General features: G+C 41.7%; 1 protein-coding gene across 1 annotated transcript in view; it reads left to right on the top strand.

Annotated features, from left to right (window-relative positions):
* The window catches only part of TRIM2 (tripartite motif containing 2), a 54,994-nt gene extending 34,587 nt beyond the window's left edge, over positions 1-20,407 (top strand). The window contains 7 exon segments of the mRNA XM_029076978.2: positions 2,019-2,256; positions 7,191-7,342; positions 8,798-8,978; positions 11,007-11,730; positions 19,169-19,272; positions 20,214-20,328; positions 20,331-20,407. Of these exon segments, the coding sequence (XP_028932811.1) occupies positions 2,019-2,256; positions 7,191-7,342; positions 8,798-8,978; positions 11,007-11,730; positions 19,169-19,272; positions 20,214-20,328; positions 20,331-20,392 (1,576 nt within the window). The 3' untranslated portion in view covers positions 20,393-20,407.
* Positions 20,408-21,159: the final 752 nt, after the last annotated feature.

Raw genomic sequence — 21,159 nt, 5'->3', positions numbered from 1 at the left:
CTCCATTATCAGGGAGAGAGTGAAAACCCCCTGCCATCTTCCTAATTCTTTGTCAGGAAAGCTTAACAGGGTCCACTTTCCTCACCACCCCCAACCCCCACCTACTTCTTAATCCACTAAATTCATAAATTATAGAAGGGACCAGCATTCCAAATGGATTGTGCCAATTTTTCAAATGCAAAGTCCAATCAATTATCTCCTGGGAATATATGTTTTAACGTCTTTGCAGGTTAAGATCTTTACGTATCATGTATGTATTAATGATCCTTCTTGTCAACAGTCTGGGTTTTTCCAGACTTTCATTCAGTCATTCTCCAAGTCCTTTCACCAAGTCCTTCACATAGCTCACTCTGCTAACCGGGGCCAATAGCCTTATCAATCAGTCAGTCAATGGTATTTGTTGAATGCTTGCTGTGTGTAGAGCACTGTATTAAGTGCCTGAGAGAGTGCAGTACAACAGATTTGACAGATACATTCCCTGCCCTCAAGGAGCCCTAAATAATTAGAAAATATGCCGTTGGAAAAACTCCTGATTATTTCAATCAACCGATATATTCCCCCCACCCCCACTCCCAGGTAAATATTCCTTTGGCATTTTCCTGAAATTTTCCAGATAAAAAGTATTTTTCCCTTACCCTCAGCCTTTTATGGCTCCTGTCTCACAAACAGTCAACAATCTTTCTCTCTCCTGTTGGAACGTCCCCTTCCCTAATTTTCCTTCCTGTCCCTAAAGTCCACCTTCATGATTCTTTCCTCAGTCAATCAATGGTATTTATTTCTTTTTTTATGATATTAAGTACTTATTATGTGCCAGGCATTGTACTAAGTGCTGGGGTAAATACAAGCTAACCAGGTTGGACACAGTTCACGTCTCACATGGGGCTCTCCTACTCGAGAGTAGTCCCCATGGCTGTGGTTCTATCTAGGACAAGGCCATGAGCACAGTAACTGGTTAATAAAATGCAGAGGCACAGGAAGGGTGGGGAAAAGAGGGACCTGTGGAAGATCACAGGGTTGGGAGGGAAAGATTTGGAGGTACAGGACTGGAGGAGCACATGGGAGTAACTGGTCAATGGGCAGTAGTTTTAAAAGCCCCCCGATTAGACCGTAAGCCCATCAAAGGGCAGGGACTGTATCTGTTGCCGATTTGTACATTCCAAGCGCTTAGTACAGTGCTCTGCACATAGTAAGCTCTCAATAAATACTATTGAATAAATACTATTGAATGAAAAAGCCATCATGGGAAGGATGGGGAAAAGTTTAAGGAGGGCCTGGCCAGGAGCGGGGGTTGGGGTGGGGAGGGGTGATGTGAATGAGACTTGGGGAGAGGTTAGGGTGACCTAATGACCAGATGGAAGTGCCAGAGCGTGGACATCATGGCTCCTGCTGAAGTCCAAGACACCCCCCCACCCTGCTTCAAAGCCTTACTGAAGGCTCATCTCCTCCAAGAGGTCTTCCCTGACTAAGCCCTCTTCCCCCGCTCCTTTCTTTGTTACCTTGGCTTGCTCCCTTTATTCATGCTCCCTCCCAGCCCCACAGCACTTATGCACATATCCGTAATTTATTAATTTCCATTAATGTCTGTCCCTCCTCCCCCCGCAAGACTGTAAACTCGTTGGGGGCAGGGAATGTGTCTCCTTATTGTTATGTTGTACTCTCCCACGTGTGCTCTGCACACAGTAAGTGCTCAGTAAATACAAATGAATGAATGAATCATGTAATCCTCCTTACCACCTCTCCTCCTCCAGGAAAAACCCCTTCTGCTTGATCTCTGTGGAAAAATGTGCTTGAAAGTATGCTTGAAAAATGTGCTTGAAATTCAGATCTAGTCCTTCGGTGCAGCCATCTTCTGACCGGGTAAATTACACTGAACATCCTCAGGCCCATGGAGCCCTCTTATTGGTTCTTTGAGAAGATTAAAAAGATCAGGGCACAGAAAATAGTTTTCACAAGTGAGAGTAGTTTTATTTTGATTCAGATGACCACCTTGGTTTTTTCCTTATCTTAACCAAAAATAGGTGCTTACAGAACTACATTCCGGCCCATAGTTTAACCCTCTCCTGCCCGGTGTGCCGCCAGACCTCCATTCTGCCAGAGAAAGGGGTTTCTGCACTTCAGAACAACTTCTTCATCACAAACCTGATGGATGTGCTGCAGCGAACTCCAGGTAGCAACATTGAAGAGTCTTCCATCTTGGAGACTGTCACAGCCGTTGCTGCAGGGAAGCCGCTATCCTGCCCAAATCATGATGGAAATGTAAGTGTGGTTCTCCTACAGTTCAGAATCTCATGTTAAGGAGTTCCCGACATGTAGTATTCACTGTGTCCCAAATGTGCCTGTGTAGAGCTGTTTCTCCTGACACTACATCCCACTCTATCTAGAAAGGGTTTACGATTTTTTTAAACGGTATTTGTAAAGTATTTGCTATGTGCCAGGCACTGGGGTAGATACAAAATAATCAGGTTGGACACAGTCCACTGTCCCACATGGGGCTCACAGTCTTAATCCCCATTTTACAGAGGAGGTACCTGAAGCAAAGAGAAATGAAGTGAATTGCCCAAAGTCACACAGCAGAGAAGTGGTAAAGCCAAGGTTAGAACCCAGGTCTTTCTGACCCCCAGGCTCATGCTCTATCCACCAGGCCATGCTTACATTGTTAGAAGAATGTTCCAAATTTCTGCCGTCCTGCCCTAGCCATAAAGCTTAATGAAAACTAATTTTGTGGCAGAAATATGTGCTTAACTTGATGTTACATATGTATACATATTTATGTGTATGTACAGGTATTTATGCATATATTTAATATATGCATGTATTAAATATCTGTATTTGAAAATGATACCCTAACTGGGAGACTACACCATTTTAAGCCTGTCACTGAGAGATATTTCCGGTCTGCACTGAACCTGTGAAAATACGGCAGTGAAAATTATTTTGCTTCTTGTTCATTTGGCATGAGCATGATATATAAGGCACAAGTCTTTCTGGTTTCTACCTTGGAGATCTCTCAGGCTCCCTAAAGGTGACCTACACTGACGTAACATTTAAACTGAAAGGTAGTGTGATTTAGTGGAATAGAACCCCTGGGCTGTGAGTGCTAATCTCAATCAGGAAATGTCTACAATAGTTGTAGCAGTGATATACCAGAGTCTGTTGATTTACTTTGAACATCAACAACCAAGCGGTAGATGAATTTTAAGCAAAAATATATATCTGTCTTCTGTGCAATGTAGTTGTAACTCAACTTTGAGCAAGATTTCTAATTTTTGCCGGAGCTCTATTTTGGGTAGATACAGAGGAAGGTAATTGAAAGTTACTTACCCTCCATCTTATTTTTCCTCATTTATAAAATGATGGTAACATTTCTAGGCCACAATGTGGGATTTTGGGAGGAATAATTCATGAAAATAATGGTAGAATCTGTAGAACTGTAGAACTAGTTGTGATCTGAGCACAGGACATTCACAATTATCTCTATTTATTTAATAAGTCAATCATCATTTTTTGGCACATGTGAAATTTCAAATTGTTCTGCGTGGGGTAATTCAGACTGCCTTAGACAAAATGTGGTATTCTGTGATGTACTGCCAGTCTCAAAGACACTGTTTTTGACTTTTAGGTGGGTGTATTTGAAAGCAAAGCACCTTTTTTATAGTTCAGGCAGGAAATAATCTGGAGACAAAATGTCTCTCCTTTTCACTAATAAAGAATTCTAAATTAAAGACTTCAGATTGCCAAGAATTTATTTCAGGAGAAATAGAAAGCATTGGTTCTTTATCCATTCTTCAGTGTGTACAGAAAGAGCCAAGCATTAGCAAATGGTGGGAGATGCAGTTAAAAGAAGCTGGCAGTGAGACCATAGACTTTGCAAGGACTAAAGAAGGTTAAATGGAATCCAGGCAACAAGCCAGAGGGAAAAAATATGGCTTACTCCCACACATCTGTGCTTATTTCATTTAGTGAAAAGCATTTTGCGTACTCTCGAGCCCACATCTTTGGAGTAATTAAAAATGATTATTAATTCCTACTGAACGTGTAACATTTCTAAAGTTCCTCACCCAGGCTGAAATCTTCTTATACCCACAGAATTCAGCTACTGTAATCCTGCAGCCATCATTTAATTATGGGGGCTTGGATTACTGGTACCCCTAATATAAGGGACAAGTGCCCTGTGTGATTCCGGCTTCCGACTGGTCTAAGTGAAGCAAACAATTTCCGTGAGAAGCAGCCTGGCCCGTGGATAGAACATGGGCTCGGGAGTCAGAAGGACCTGATTTCTAATCCCAGCTCTGCCTCTTGTCTGTTCTGTGATTTGGAACAAGTCACTTAACTTCTCTGTGTGTCTCAGTTGCTTTATCTGCAACATGGAGATTAAGCTGTGAGTCCCATGTGGGACATGGTCTGTATTCAACCTGGTTAGTGTATACCTATTCCAGTGCTTAGTACAGTGCCTGGCACATAATAAACGCTTACCAAATACCATAAAAAATTTTTAAAAAAAGGATGCAGAGGTCTGTAATTTTAGTTGCAAAGCAAAACTATAGGCTTTTCAACCCAGAGTTGGGGCTTCAAATTCCATGAGCAGTTGTTATCCACCTTTGTAAATACCATGCCTGTCCCATTCCATGGGGATAATTAAATTCAGGCTTTTTTTTTCCAGTACAAATACATAAGCACACTCCCCTACCTCTTTAGATGATAAGTGCACAGTAAATGCTCAATAAATAGTTAACACAGGATGAGCTTCAGGCTGCAACACCTACTGTCAGTAAATGAAAAGATTATTGAAGCAAAGAAGCATTTTAAATAACTGCAGGGTTCTAAGAGCTTCCTTGACTTATGGTCAACATATTGAGGAATCATGGGATCCTCTTCTTTCCAGTGCAGCCTCAGTTTATCTCCCAGCCACACTTGGACCTAGAAGTCAGCATCCTCTAGAACCTTTTTGGTTTTTTGGAAAAAAAAGGACTAAATTAATATACTGCCTTATTCAACAGTAGTGCATAGATTCAGAGGTTAATAAAGGTCAGGCATATTCAATAAAAGCATTTGGCATAATCTAAAGAAAAAGATCACAGTTCTGGGAGTCAGGAGACCTCTGTTCTAATCCCGCTCTGCCAGTTGCCTGTCATGTGACCTTGGGCAAGTCACTTAACTTCTGTGCCTCATTTTCCTCATCTGTAAAATGGATTTTATAGATGAAGAGGCTGGGGCTTCAGTGACTTGGTCACAGAGCAAGCAACTAGACTTGCTAGAACCAAGGTCTCCTGATTCCCTGTCCAAAGTCCTTTCCATTAGGCCACACTGCCTCCCTGGAGCTGCCAATCCAGAAACTGTTAACAAGAACATTAGAACAGAGTTCAACTGTGAGGCCCTTTTTCAAAACAAGTTGGAAATCATTTAGGTGGACTCCATTTTATAAATTTGCCAGTTGCTTAGCACTCCCTAAAATCCAATTTAATTTAGATAGAGCTTATGCATGAAATGAAAGAACTGAATCCTAAGAAGAGTAGATTCATTCCTTGTTCAACCCAATTGCTTTATCTGTGCTGGGCCATTGTTGTTCTTTGAATTGTATGGAGTTTTATTTGCTAACAAAAGGGCTTTGAGAAAATCTGCAGCATTTGTCTCAAATTATTCCATTGTTTTACTGAAGGATGCAGCTGCAGGCTGCAGTGACTTTAAATCCTTCTGCCTCATTTGGGTATTCATAGGGCTATGCACTGCAGTGCAATAGCAGATAAATCACTAGAGCTAATTGCCAAGGGTAAATTACTTAAAACAATCCAAATGTCTGAAGGTTAATAAAATAGAATAATTAATAATAAAATAAGAGGCTGCTGTCTTGAAGGCTTAGTGCACATGGGGACATGGAAACTACCACCCAGCATCTGTTCTAAATGCTGTGATAAAATCTCTCCTAATTAAACTGCCTTGATGCTGCATCCGAACTCAGAATGAAAGAGGGAAAGCCGCCATCACAACAGTATGTTGACAAAATAGCTGAGAACTTGGCAACCCCGGGGTTTACCTTTTTCATTCTAGGGCTTTCCCTAGAATAAAAACTTCAGAATGCAGCTGAGCTTTAAATTGGACCCAGAGAAGCCTGGCCACTATTTAATCATACCTGTTGTGGAATTAAAGTCCCTAATGGAGGGCCTCCAAAGAGAATGCTTTGCTCTGGGCTCCTGGACCCAGAACTAGAGATTGTGGCAGAGACATAATAATAATAATGGTGATGATAATAGTATTTTCCAAGCACTTGCTATGTGTCAAGCACTGTACTAAGTGCTCTGGCGATCAGGTCAGACACAGTCCATTTTCTAGATGTGGCTCACAGTATATGTGGTAGGGAAAACAGGTATTGAATCCCCATTTTAGAGATGAGGAAACTGAGACACGGACAAGTTAAGTGACTTGTCCAAGGTCACATCAGCAGGTAAGTGAAAGAACTGGGGTTAAAACCCAACACCTCTGACTCCCAGGCCAACACTCTTCCCACTAGGCTGTGCTCAAATCTCCAATAAATAACAATTAATACAAGATCCACTTTACTTTCCCAACCACTGAAGATCAGCATCTGTGAACATCGCAACTGCCTGCTGTAAAAGTAGGCATTTGGTGTCATTTCTGTACTATCATCCAGGGCCAACAACCGCATGTCATATTGTTGGGCTTTTGAAACTTGGCAAGAAATTGAAACTTGGACAAGTGGTCCAATTCAGGAATGATTGCCTTTGAAGCTCAGAATGACAGCCCCTCTTAAAGGAGCCACTCATCCCACCACAAAACCCAGGCAGGAGACCAAGTCCACACATATCCCCGACACACAACCCCGGAGATGCCAAGAAGGCTGTGGGAAGTCTGGTTCCCATCAGTGACTTCCAGAAATTCCAATTACTGCACAAGAAGAGAAAATTTATCAAATCATTTCTGCTGAGCACCATGCCACCATAATAAAGGCTAGTAACGGATGTGTAGGTATATGGATTTGCATGTTCTGGATCTTTTGCTTTGCCCTCATGGTTTAGTTAGAAGGTTTTCTCTCTTCCACCTTTCCATTGAAGTTCAAGGTCTCAGAGGTGTCGTCTTTACAGTGTGGAAAAAGTCTTTGCCAGCAAGCTCGGTGTGATGCTAGCTAGGGCTTGGGTTTCTACACTGAAGCTGACATTTGTCTCTTGTCAACTCAGGTAATGGAGTTTTACTGCCAATCCTGCGAGACTGCTATGTGCCGGGAGTGTACGGAAGGAGAGCATGCAGAACACCCCACGGTTCAGCTCAAGGATGTCGTTGAGCAGCATAAGGCTTCTTTGCAGGTCCAGCTAGATGCCGTTAATAAAAGGTCTGTAAATGACTCCACCTGTTCCCTTTCTGTTGGCTCTCTCTGCTGGGAGTTTGACAACTGGCCTCACTGCCTCGACTAGAACTATCTCTAAAAGTAGGTTACTGTGTCCCCGTCGTCTCTCTAGGAATTACTATGTTAATGCATCCAATTTCAACTGCTGAAAACAGGACTGCTATTGTCACAGTTTTCAAAGTAGTAATGAACTAAGTAAGCCAGATATATAAAACTATTTGCCTAGCGAAACCTTTCCTTGATTTTATAATGAGTTGTAGAATTATTTATTTTAATAACATTTAAAATGAGAGTGGACTTTAAAAAAGCAGGCCTGAGAAAAATGTTCTCCTGAGAATATTCCTGAATTAATTCCCACTTACTTGATCTGGCCATCCCATTAGTTTCCAGCATTTAAACATAAGTGTATTTGTTCCGTTTCTTTATTTGTTTATTGATTAATTTTTTTGTTTGCCAGTTATATCTGTTTTCCAGTTTGTTTCCATTGTATGTATACACTTCGGGTCTGTCCCCATCAGATTGTAAGCTCCTTGTGGCCAGGGATCATGGCTTGTACCGCTTTGGTACTGTCTCCGGCACTTAGTACAGTTCTCTCCAGACAGATGCTCAAAAAATACTTTCGTTTGATCAACTGATTGATTTGCAAACAGGCACTGAGTCTTCTACCTATTCTGAGTGCTCACAAGTGCTTAATACAATCCTCTGCTCACTGAAATGCTCAGATTATACTGAAAATGATGATTACTAGTGCTGGGCCCCTTGACTTGGCCCCAGAGGTCCCAAAAGGGGCTAAACCTTCAGTTTGGGGACAGGATAGACAGTCCCTTGATTCTGGAGGTGAAGCCAAGATGGCAGCACCATCTCTTTACCTCGCTGGTAGGACACAGCCCGCAGCCCAGCCCAGGGGCTTAGAGGGTTCCAGATGTCCTCACTAGGTTGCAGAGCTGGGTCAGAGGCTCCTCTCAACTCGGCATATGAGAGGACATGCCGCTCTATGTTGCTTGGCACCCCGCTGCCCCTACGATCCGCCACCGTCATGGGTAAGCAGCAGGGACACTGAGGACAGGACAGCTGAGCCAGAGTTGCTGCCCCCACTGCTCATGTGTGAGCTCCTCTCTTTTCCTCCTCTCCTCTTGTCATCCTACTCTTCTTTCTTGTCTTCCTTCACTCTCCTCCTCCTCTTTCTTCACCTTCCTTCATCCTTCTCTTTTTCTTTCTCTTCATTTGTAAGTAAGTAGACAAATAAGTTTGTTATTTATTTGAAGGCATCGGTTTCTCTCCGAGTTTGTTCTGCTCTTTAAGACTGAAATAAAACTTCTCTGTTTATAGAGCAATTGGTTTCTGATTGGGGAAAATTTAGGATTAGGGCTGTGATTAGGTCCTTGAGTTGTCATTGAGTATGTTTAACGTCAATTTTTTGGATTTTTCCAACCCTCATAGGCTTCCAGAGATAGATACAGCTCTTCATTTCATATCTGAAATCATTCATCAATTAACCAATCAAAAGGCGAGCATCGTAGATGACATTCATTCTACTTTTGATGAGCTCCAGAAGACTTTAAATGTGAGAAAGAGTGTGCTACTCATGGAACTGGAAGTTAATTATGGCCTTAAACACAAAGTAAGACTTGGATAAATGTATTTTACCACTTTTAAAAAGAATATTTATCTGCTCTCTGTATAATTGATGCATGATATCTGGGGATCAAAATGGCCCCATCTCTCTGGAGTCAGAAAATCAGCGGGATAATGTGTGGGTCCTTTACTATATTTACATTTAAGTGATTAACCAACAGCACACCTGCAGCTCTTTTCATTTACAGTGACAAGAAGTATTTTAGAGTTCTATGGTTTTAGTTATGAATTTATGCTAAATCCCCTGCCCCCGTCAGCCTCCTTATAAAAAGAAAGTGTGTCAATGGGTGATGATTTTAGGTTTTTCTCATACTTTGGTTTTTCCCTAGCCAGAGTGTCTCACTCCTTCAAAGTTTGCTCACTAGCACCACCCTGTTTCTCTGCTAGTCAGCTTCAGTCTGACTGCAGTCACTCACTGTTCAACTCAGAGTGTCTAAGAACAAAGGCATGGATCAAAAGCATGTGGCATTTTATAGCCTGTAGAGTTATTGTTTGATTTGGTCTTGTCCTTTCAGTTGGAGGGGAGGAAGGAGGAGGAGGCCTTTCATATAAGGGAAAGATTTTTGAATAACAAATATTTCAGATGTCAAGTGAATCCATTTTGCTTTGCTTCCTCAGCACTTTGTTATGGTATCCTGCCTGCTTAAGCCCAAACCAGAAGTCCTTAGAAAATATGGGTGAGACAGTAAGTGGTGGGTCTGGGACAAGGGAAGACAGAAAGGATGCATTTAGGACTTCCTAAGATTTGGGCCCATTAATGATTTTACAAAGCTTGGAATAAATAATTTTTCTTTCCCTTGATCCCCCAAATGCCATTTTTCATTTTGAGTAGCCACCCTAGATTTGGGGGCAAGTATTTTTATTGAAAGCAACTTTCTAGGTGGAATGTAATGGATGCGAGGTAGCCTAGTGAAGAAAATATAAAGTTTCATGGTCAGTGTTGCAAATATCAATACTTAGTTTACCTCATGGAAAACAAAATAAGTTTTAGTAGAAACCTATAAGGGGTGGGCTTAATAAATATCATTTTCCCTGAGATGAAGGGCAAACCTAATGTTGAGCACCAATCTAAAGTAAGATTAATCTCTATAAGAGCAGACACCAGGACTTTGATGTATATTGGATGCTCCCAAGCACATGAACAATGCTTTACACGCAGTAGGTGCTCAGCACAAACTGGAAATGATTATTTACATTTTTATAGCCTCTAAATCTGAGTATCTTTTTTACACTAACTCTGGGAAACCTAACATTAGCACATCCACCTGGATTTCAAGGTTTTTACAATTTCCTCCCCTGACACCTTCAAAGATTTGCCCCTCTCTGCTTCCTCTGACAGTCTCTGAGCCCAGGCAGGCTGGGGAGCAAGTTGTAAGGAAGGGAATGGTAAATTTTGATAGTCTCCCTGAACAAGAACCACCATCATTTGGTCTCCTAGCCAATTAGGAAGCACCCATGAGGGCGCAGTTGCGTGAGAAAAATTCTACCTGGGTATGTCCAACTTAATATTCGCCCACCCTATTGCTCTGAATTCCAAGTAAAATTAGTGCTAACAAAGCCTCCTGTTTGGCTGGTACTCAGGTAACATAACCATCTTTAAGATATTGGTAGAATCTGTGGCTAGTAATCTGCTTAGATATCTGCATCTCCCTCTGTTGCCCTGTGAGGAAGCATAATAATAATTATTATGGTATTTAAGCACTTACTATGTGCCAGGCCCTATACTAAGGGTTGGGGGGAATACGAACAAATCGGGTGGGACACAATCCCTGTCCCACATCGGGCTCACAGGCTTAACCTCCATTTTATAGATGAGGTACCTGAGGCACAGAGAAGTGAAGTGACTTGTTCAAGGTCACACAGCAGACAACTGATGGAGTTGGGATTAGACCCATGACTTTCTGACTCCCAGGCCCGTGCTCTATCCACTAGGCCGTGCCGCTGCTCTAATGCATTCTGGCTGGTGCACGGAACTTCATCCTATCACTAACTTGGCACCTCATTTCGCCCTTAGGTCCTGCAGACCCAGCTGGACACTCTGTTAGAAGGCCAGGAGAGTATTAAAAGTTGCAGCAATTTTACTGCCCAGGCCCTCAACCATGGCACCGAGACCGAAGTCTTACTAGTTAAGAAACAAATGAGCGACAAGCTGAATGAACTTGCTGATCAAGACTTCCCATTACAACCCCGGGAAAATGACCAGCTGGATTTCATAGTGGAAACAGAAGGGCTGAAGAAATCCATCCACAATCTCGGGACTATCTTAACCACTAATGCTGTAGCCTCTGAGACGGTTGCCACGGGAGAGGGGCTGAGGCAGACTGTGATTGGACAGCCCATGTCCGTTACTATAACAACCAAGGATAAAGATGGGGAGCTGTGTAAATCTGGGAATGCCTACATTACTGCTGAACTGAGCACTCCTGATGGCAGTGTATCAGATGGAGAAATACTTGATAATAAAAATGGCACTTATGAATTTTTGTATACTGTCCAGAAAGAAGGGGATTTTACTCTTTCGTTGAGACTCTATGATCAGCACATCCGGGGTAGCCCATTTAAACTTAAAGTGATCCGCTCAGCAGATGTGTCTCCTACAACGGAAGGTGTGAAGAGGCGGGTTAAATCTCCTGGAAGTGGCCATGTGAAACAAAAAGCTGTGAAAAGGCCTGCTAGTATGTATAGCACTGGGAAGAGAAAAGAGAATCCCATTGAAGATGATTTGATCTTTCGAGTAGGTAAGGAGAATGAGTTTTGTGGGTCACTTTCATTTAAAATGCTGATGTTGGTTTTGTTTCATGTTCTCTTGGGAGAGTTTGATTGCAGGCCTAGTTCCAAAAAAGAACTTCCTGGCAGAAAAGGATAAGAGACACTGAGAAGCAGTGTGGCATAGTGGAAAGAACAAGAGCCTGGAAGTTAGAGGACATAGGTCCTAATCCCAGGTCTGCCACTTGCCTGCTGTGTGACCGTGGACAAGTCACTTAACTTCTCTATGCCTCAATTTTCTCATCTGTATAATGGGGATTAAATCCTTTTCATTTTGAGTAGCCACCCCATCTGGCTACTTAGGCTGTGAACCCCATGTGGGACAAGGACTGTGTCCAATCTGATTATCTTGTATCTACCTCAGAGCTTAGTACAGTGCTTGGCACATTGTAAGAGCTCAACAAATACTACAACAATTATCATTATTATCATTAATAATAACAATTATTGTTGTTATTATTATTAAAGGCTCATGACTAAGGAAGATCCTGAAGACTTCTCCCCTGAAGGTTTTTAAGGAAAAGGAATCAGCTATTTTTATGGAATAGTTGGGAGCAATCTGCTTAGAGAAAGATGAATTAGATGACCTCTAGAAGTCCTTTCCAGTCCTACAATTATAACACTTAGATGTGATTACTTCAAAAACAAATGAATTAATATGAACACTGATAGCCAGGGACTCTACCATTTTCTACAAAATCAAATGTCAATTTAGACTTGGGCTTTCTCAAGGGAAGCAGCTTGGTTTAGTGGAAAGAGCACGGGCCTGGGAATCAGAGGTTTTGAGTTCTAATTCCAGCTCCAGCCACTTATCAGTTGTGCGACTTTGGGCAAGTCTCTTAACTTCTCTGAGCCTCAGTTACCTCATCTGTAAAATGGGGTTTAAGACTGTGAGCCCCATGTGGGACAACCTGATAACTTGAATCTGTTCCAGTGCTTAGAACAGTGCTTGGCACATGGTAAGCACTTAACAAATACTATCATTATTATTAATAAAAGGACAATTTTAGAGTGCACTACCATAGTTTCCTTCCACCACTTCTTTCAGTCCTGTATTGCAGTATATCAAGATGAATCTTGGTGGAGATTCACTGCTGAATGTGATTGGTTGGGCCCCACAGAGTGAGGATGATTTTCAAAATTCCACTAGCCAATTAAATAGAGTTGCTGCTTTTTACCTGAACATACTAGGACAACAATGGATGACTTGTAGACTAGTATCTGAGCGATTTTTACACATGCATGTTTCAGCTTCTCACTCCAAGCTGTCCCATTTTGATTTTTAATGATATCTGTTTACTGCTGTTCTAAGCTCTGGGGTAGATACAAGTTAATCAGGTTGGACACAGTCCTTGTCCCATGTGGGACTTGCAGTCTAAGAAGGAGGGAGAAATCCCCATTTTGCATATCAGGTAACTGAGGCACAGAGAAGTTTAAGTGACCTGCCCGAGGTCACATTTCAGGCATTTGGCAGAGCCGGATTTAGTTCAAGAAGATTTGGGCCTATGCAGAATATCTTAATAAGCATTGCAAAGATATATGACAAGGGAGACATTCAAACCTCCAATAATATTTATTAAGCTCATCCATACGTATGGCTGCCAGTATGCGCTAATAAAAGCATCTCAGTAGGCACAGAGAAACAGAGTGGCCTAGTGGAGAGAGCATGGGCCTGGGACTCAGAGGACCTGGGTTCTAATCCCAGCCCCTCCACTTGTCTGCTCTGTGACCTTGGGCAAGTCACTTCACTTCTCTGGGCCTCAGTTACCTCATTTGTAAACTGGGGATTAAGACCGTGAACCCTACGTGGGACAGGGACTCTGTTCAACCTGATTAGCTTGTATGGTACTTAGTAGAGGGCTTAACAAATAACCATTAAAATAAAGTGGCACGGTAGAAGTGCTCAAGGAACTTACCTGGGCAGAATCTCTCTTCAAGTTGATCGCATAAAGGGGAGCCCAATCTCAATATTTAGCTATTTGGTTGAACTGCATATGATCCCAGTCCATCAACAAAAGACCAATTTCTTCTATGATTAATAACTGCTGAGTTAGAATTAAGTTTACCATCATCTAGGCACATTACAGATGGACTACAGTATACAGCTGACTGATGTGTGTAATACCAATTTTGGTACCTGTCGGTGTATTCTGGCAGTTTCACAGTAAAACTCCCATTAGCATCACAAGGAGTTTCATTCTAGCAGCAAATGTCCCCAAAGATTAACAGTAGTAATTTTGATTTTGATTCATAATTGAATTGATATTGAATTTGTTTTATCATCTAAAGAAATATATTTCCCTAAATCTTAAAATGATGTAAAATTGTGACTGCTTTATCTTAATTTATTGTATCAAAAAAATACCTTGGACACTCAAATCAAACTACTTTGGACATTTGTTAGAAATAATGTTGCTCTGAGAAATCGCGAGTAAAATGGAGGGCTGAAATAATTTGCTGATGACACAGAAAACTGATTTTTTCAGTTGCTCAAAAAAGTCTCTAAAGTGAAAAGCAGATGTGAGAAATGAGTCAAATGAGGGTTTATACATATAGGTAATCCATGGATAATTCATGAGCCCACATGGGACTCACAGTCTAAGTAGGAGAGAGAACAGATATTGAATCTTCATTATGTAGATGAGGGAACTGAAGCACAGGAAAGTGACTTACTCAAGTCACACAGCAGATCAGTGGCAGACCTGGGATTAAGAACCCAGGTCTTCTGGCTCTCAGGCCCATACTCTGTCCACCAAGCCACCCTACTTTTCTAAGGCAAACTTCCCTGATAGGGAATCGAACCCAGGCTGTAGCAGTGAAAGCGCCGAATCCTAACCACGAGACTACCAGTCACAGTTTCTATCCCACACTAGGTTCACATTCTAAGAAACGGGGAGAATGACCATTTTATAGATATGAAAACTGAGGCCTAGGGAGGTTAAATCATACTTCTACTGGGATTTGGGGCAGAGGAGGGACGGTTCAGCAGAGAGTGCAGGGGAGCCAGCCCGCGAGGATAATGACTAATAAAGTTCTGAAAGAAAAAGGTTAGAAAGAAGGAGGTGCCTTGCTGGCAAGAAGGATATCATCATGTGATCACTATCCCAACTGTAGAAATTAGTGGTTTAAAACACACCAGATAATCCATCCATGGGCGTTATTCCCTATAGCATCAACCAGACTATTAAGAAATTATTGCGCTTTTGGGACCTCTATGCTTTGGGAATTTAACCCACATCAAGTGAATTTGAGTTGTTATAGGTTATTACAAGAAATGGTAGTAGCACTAATAATATTATCTTGAATTTATATCACTCTTTTTTATTTTCCAAAGTGCTACCTCATCAGTTGTGTCATTTTAGCCTCAAAATACTCTTGTGAAGTAGGAAGAGACTTCTCTTATAACTGTGAGAGCTGACATCCAGAGGAGCTTAGTGATTGCCCAGGTTCTCACCACAGGTCTGTGTCAGAAGGGATGAGAATCCAAGTCTCTCATTTCCCTGCTGCTTCCTTGTGGCATTTTCAGCCCTCCATCTATCTACCTGGGATGATTTAGAACAATGTTGTCAGCTGACGTTTGTGGTGTTGTGCAGGTAGCTCTTTGGCCGTTCCAGTTGGGTTTGCCATTCCCTGAGCAGCCGCCGTAAAGTGACCCTTTGACCATCCATCCCCCATGACTGGCAGCAGATTGTCCAGGAAGTACCTCATGCCATTTCCTGGGCACTATCTCCCATCCCTCAACACTCCTATTTTTGCTGCCGCCCCAGGGATTTACATCCTTAAAAATCACGTAGGATACAGCTTAAAATAGTTAGTCATGGACTAATGCCACATATTATGGGGTGTGATCTGAGGAGGTCATTTCCCCCTGATGTGAAATGTTTCTGGCCTTTACGATTCTTTGGATTCTGGGAGGATTCTTCCAGGTACAGCATGACACACTGTCTGTGGGCACCCCACCCAGACTCTTTCATTCCATGAGGCAACCACCTCTACCACCAAGAAGGGATATGCCAGACAGAAGTTCATGGCTAATTCTCAGGCTTCTAAGAATGTCAGCCTTGTCTACAACAAGGTAGCTGATATCTCTGACCACTCTGATTTGGTAACAGATTGCAGCACCATCTAACCCTGTAATTCCTTCATAATGGCCCCAAGGTCTCTGGCAGGCCTTTTCTGACTACAGTTCATTTTGAACGAGGTTGTGATACAATTTAAATTGTTCTTTTCAAAGGTTTATGTCAACTATTTCCAATAATCTCATGTAGTAGCATAATTGCCTCAAAGGTCGATGTAATCATGAAAGGAGTTGCATTGATTGATTTTTTCTTTTAAGACTACAAAATTATGTTTGCGTGACCTACAAGAAAGGTCTCTAGATTTTTGCTTATTGTTTTGCGTCCTTGACATACAATTGCTTGAACTTCCTCAAAGGCAATCATGTCACCAAAGCATAAACCTCGTCATCTTTAGCAACGCCAGCACAGTCTTCTAATGGTAAAGAGTAGAAAAAGTGGGTTTGCTGGGCTGTAAAAAGTAGAAAAGGTGGATTTGCTGGGCTGTTATGAATGCTGATTGCCTCCTGTAGCTTGGCCTGGTGAATTAGAAGTTCAGAAATTCAGGAAATCATAATTTTTTTATATTGTGAAAAGTACTTACTATGTGTCCAGCACTGTTCTAAGTCCTGAAGGGAGTTAATCAGGTCAGACACAGTCCCTTTCCCACATGGGGTTGATAGTCTAAGTAGGAAGGAGAACAATTGTTGATTCCCCATTTTACGGATGGGGAAACTGAGACACAGATAACTAAAGTGATTTTCCTAAAGTAAAACAGCAGGCAAGTGGTGGAGCCGGGATTGGAACCTAGGTCTTCTGGCTCCCAGGCCATGCTTTGTTCATTAGGCTGCGCTGCTTTCCATTTTTATTATTAGGTAATGAAGCCAAAACAATCCAGGAAGAATATCTTCATAATCTCAAGGAAAGTGCTGCCAAACCTAACAAAAATTGGTTCTTCAAAATCTATTCTTAAAAATTGAGTCTTCTGATTTGCTATGAAGTGTGCCCAATTAAAAATGGATGCCTAAGCGTTTTGATGAGGTTGTTCTCTGCTCTTAATAATAATGATGATGGTATTTGTTAAGTGCTTACTATGTGCCAAGCACTGTTCTGAGCACTGATCACTTTCCATATCCTGCCACCAGCTGGAATGAAAGAGCATGAGTGGAGTGCCCACTGACAATGGTTCACCCTGCACCTGGAAAAATCCTCCCAGAATCCAGAGAATCTTTAAGCCCAGAGACGTTTGATACCTGAGGAAAATAGCCTCCTCAGATCATAGTGTTTGGCTTTGTTCCAAGACTAGCTATTTTCAGCTGTATACTACAGGATTTTAAAGGATGGAAATCCCTAAGACTTCAACCAAAATTTCCTGGACATCCTGGCCAGCCAAAGAGTGGGACTGAGCAGAGGCAAAGGGAAAGTGGAGGAGGGATAAGGGCAAAGCCAAGCCTGGAGTACTTCCTGTCAATCAGACAAGCTGGGGTGCTCGGAGGCACCATTACTTGGGTGGAACTCTGTTAAGTTTTGTTATATCTACACTGGATTTACACAGCTAGCATGATGCAGGTGCTTGGTGTTAAGTTTACCCCATTTGGCATCATGACTTTCAACTGAAAAATTCATTTGGGAAAACTAGCATTGCCTGACACAGATGCTATTGCAACTTTGTCCTTCCACGCTTCTTTTTTTAAATCAGCAAAGTGAGGGTCAAATTGAACTTCAGAGAGATTTAAAGGCATCTCTATATCTGTCAGTGTCCAGAAGGAGAAATGTTGTGAATTTCTCATGCCTATTTTAATGCAGACTTGCTGTTCCCCATCATTATTCCCAGGGTCCCCTGATATGTCACTTGGAGATGGCATTTTGTAGTCCATGATGCCCTTTCTGGGGGGAGGTGAAAGACTTCTTGCCTCCCCCTCCCGAATTGGCACCTTTGACTATGAACGTACACCCAGCGCACGCACGCACACACACACACACCCTCCCCCCCCCCCAGGGTGAAGATTTTTGAGGCTGGAATTAGATGTAGAGACAATTTCTTTGTTGTAGGTTGCCCATTTAGGGCTGCTTTGGGCATTCACCCAGGTTTCACCAAACATCTTCAGGATGGCTTTCTCATAGTAGAATCACAGAGGAAAAGAAGAATGAAAAGGACAAATGAAGAGAGATGCCAGGAGAGCATAGGAGGGATAAAGAGAGTAAAGGGACTGAAGTACAAGGTCAGAAGGAAAAATAAATGGAGAGTAAAACTGGTAGGCAGGCAGGTGGTATGAGTTCAGGGACTTAAGGAAAAGAGGAGGGTGATAAGAGAGACTTATAAAGGAAAATAAAACTGAAAGTACTGTATCTATCAAACCTAAGAAGCGTGTGGAAAAATGTGTGTGTCAGCTTTGACTCTAATCATCTATTGTTCATAATGACCGAAGAACCATGAGATTTAGCCTGCAGCTGGTTATTCTTAGAGTTCCAAGTTATCAGAGCTCCAAATTATCACTTCATTTCTCTAAACAAAAAGCCATTATGCTGTTGAATAGAAATAAAGTGAATCTGACACCATTTCCTTTTGCTGAGTTGTGAAAATAAATTTCCATTTCCAGACATAGCATTCAGCTGTCATTTCTGAGAAATATCCATTCTGTTTCCTGCCTTGAATATTTATGTTACCACCAAAGAGGATTACAATATCTCTTTTGCATTCCTCCTTTAACTTTCTTCCCTCCTGAGCCATCTCACCCATTTGAGGGGATGTTTCCTAATATCTCCTTGTTGCCAAGTTTCCAGGTCTATTAAACGAGGGGAAAAAAGGCTTTGCCACATATGGATAGAGTGAGGATTAATGAGTTGATATTAGTCAAGGGCCCTGGGCACCACAGATGAAAAGAACTTTATTAGTAGAAGATAATTATTATGTTATACATCTCACTGACATGAAAGAGCTATGAAGCTGGGAGCTTAAAATTCAGGAAAATTAGACATACTCTGAAAATGAAACCCTCAGAAATTAAGGAATGGAGGGAAAGTATTTCTCCAAGAAGTTAATGATTGAGTTGAGAGCTATTCTGGCACAGTTCAAAGAAAGGAATTTATTCAGGATGCGTGCATCGTCTCTGCATCTTTTGATGTCAGAAAAGGTTTATTATTGTGTCTCACCTGCTGAAATATTTATGGATTTTGCTTTGATCATAATTGTACACAGTTACTATCATTGTCTAATAAAAGTAACTTGTATATCTAAGAAAGGACATTTTGCAGAGATTTTCCTACTCTGGAAGAGAGGTGTAGTTTTGTGGGATTATTTTTGAGAAGCCTAATTGTTAATATCTACTTCTTGTGGTTTTGACAATTTTCCCAGGCACCAAAGGAAGAAATAAAGGAGAGTTTACAAATCTTCAGGGGGTAGCTGCATCTACAAATGGAAAGATACTAATTGCAGACAGTAATAATCAGTGTGTGCAGGTATGGTTTGCAAGTTTACATGTGACTTTAAACAGTTGATTTTTCATCCTATAGATTCTACAGTCATTAAGAGTCAGAAATCGAGGCACATAAAAAGTTGCTGAACACTAGTGTAGTTATTAGTGTTCAGCAATTTGGTCCAAGTACAGTCAGTTCTTCACTACACTATAATGAGGGGGTTTTATTCCTGAAGAAGCCTGAGGGCAGGCATCATGCCTGATGCCTCATCATACATCATACACATCATTGTATAATATTCAATTTATTGTATTCTCCCAAGAACTCAGTACAGTGCTGTGCACACTGTAAATGCTTTGTAAATACCACAGATTGATTGAACGCTGCATGAAGGCAAACCCCCTTTGTCACATTCATGCCATATTGGATCCTATGCACATTCACAAAACAACATCTCCTGACGCCACATTGGAATCTTTGCAGAAAAACATGCATCGTTGGAAAAACATTTCCTAATTCCACAAAACCAATAATTTCCATTTGAGAAGGATTGTGGTTTAGTGAAAAGAACATGGACCTGGGAGCAAAGGACCTGACTCTGTCAGCTGCTCTGCCAATTGCTTGCTCTGTGACTTTGGGCAAGTCACTTCACTTCTCTGTGCATCAGTTTCCTAAACTGTAAAATGGGGATTAAACACCTGTTCTCCCTCTTACTTACACTATGAGCTCCATGTGGGACAGGGTCTGACCAAATCAACTTGTACCTACCCCAGCGCTTAGAACTGTGTTTGACACTGGTAAGTGCTTAACAAATACAATGAAAAATATTCAAAATGCAAAAAGACAGCATTGCATTATGGTGGAACTGATTGTAGTGTTTTCTGTTCTCTCTCACATAATTATTTTTGAGAAGATTTTAGATAAAAAAATTATCTTGAATCCTGCATGGTTTTTTTGCAATTAATTCAAGTGTTTTTTAACAGATTTTTTCCAATGATGGTCAATTTAAAAGTCGCTTTGGGATACGAGGACGGTCTCCTGGTCAGCTACAAAGGCCAACAGGAGTGGCTGTACATCCTAGTGGCGATATTATCATTGCAGATATGATAACAAATGGGTTAGCATTTTCTCGTCTGATGGGAAGTTTAAGGTAAAGTATTAAAAGTCCAAAGTTTTGCTTTCACAGGGTGAGCTTGATGCCTCTTCACACCACACCAGGATGAAAGTTAGCAATCCAAGGAAGGTGTGGGATTAAAAACTCCCAGCCAAGATCTAGTTGGTATCTGAGTCCCCAAGCAGATTAATGGCCAAAATTGAGATTTAATCAATATTATAAATGAGAAAAAGAGCTGCTGAAAATACAAAGTGGAGGTTTGTAAGACACTGTTTAAAGCCACTGAGTGTTTAAAACCATCAGTGCCAAGCTTGGTTGCCTGTTTACCAGAAACCAATCACAGAGTGTTTGACTGCTTGGCTGTCAAAAGGCTTTGCTTGAGAAAGAGTTCAGATTAAAGGTTAGGCCAACTTAACTTTCCATAGCTTCCTTTTTACCCAGGTATAGGCTTAAGCAAGAGACATACATGAAACTTTATGGTGTGGTCCTGGTCAGGAGCTGATACAAAGCATCCAGCACAGGAAGCCAAACTGAATATCCTCTCCTGGCCCCACTCACTGCCCCACACGACCAGGAGGTCGGGCTTCCCGATTTTTGGTAGAAGAGCCAGTTGCCCGCCGAGGCAATCCCGGTAGCTCTTGGTGGAAGGAAAGTGGGGAAGTGTGGGATGTGGTAAGGGTCATCCTTTTGCTCTCTTCTCTGCAATGCCTGTTAAAGGAAGACTTAAAATCCCACTACTTCAGCTAGGATCCTGCTGAACATCTATTTCTCATCTACAGTCATCTCCTGACCCTAGACCGGCTGTCCTAAGGTAT

Source organism: Ornithorhynchus anatinus, chromosome 12, assembly GCF_004115215.2.
Source record: "Ornithorhynchus anatinus isolate Pmale09 chromosome 12, mOrnAna1.pri.v4, whole genome shotgun sequence".
Taxonomy (NCBI): Eukaryota; Metazoa; Chordata; class Mammalia; order Monotremata; family Ornithorhynchidae; genus Ornithorhynchus; species Ornithorhynchus anatinus.
This window is presented reverse-complemented; position numbering and strand designations above follow the sequence as displayed.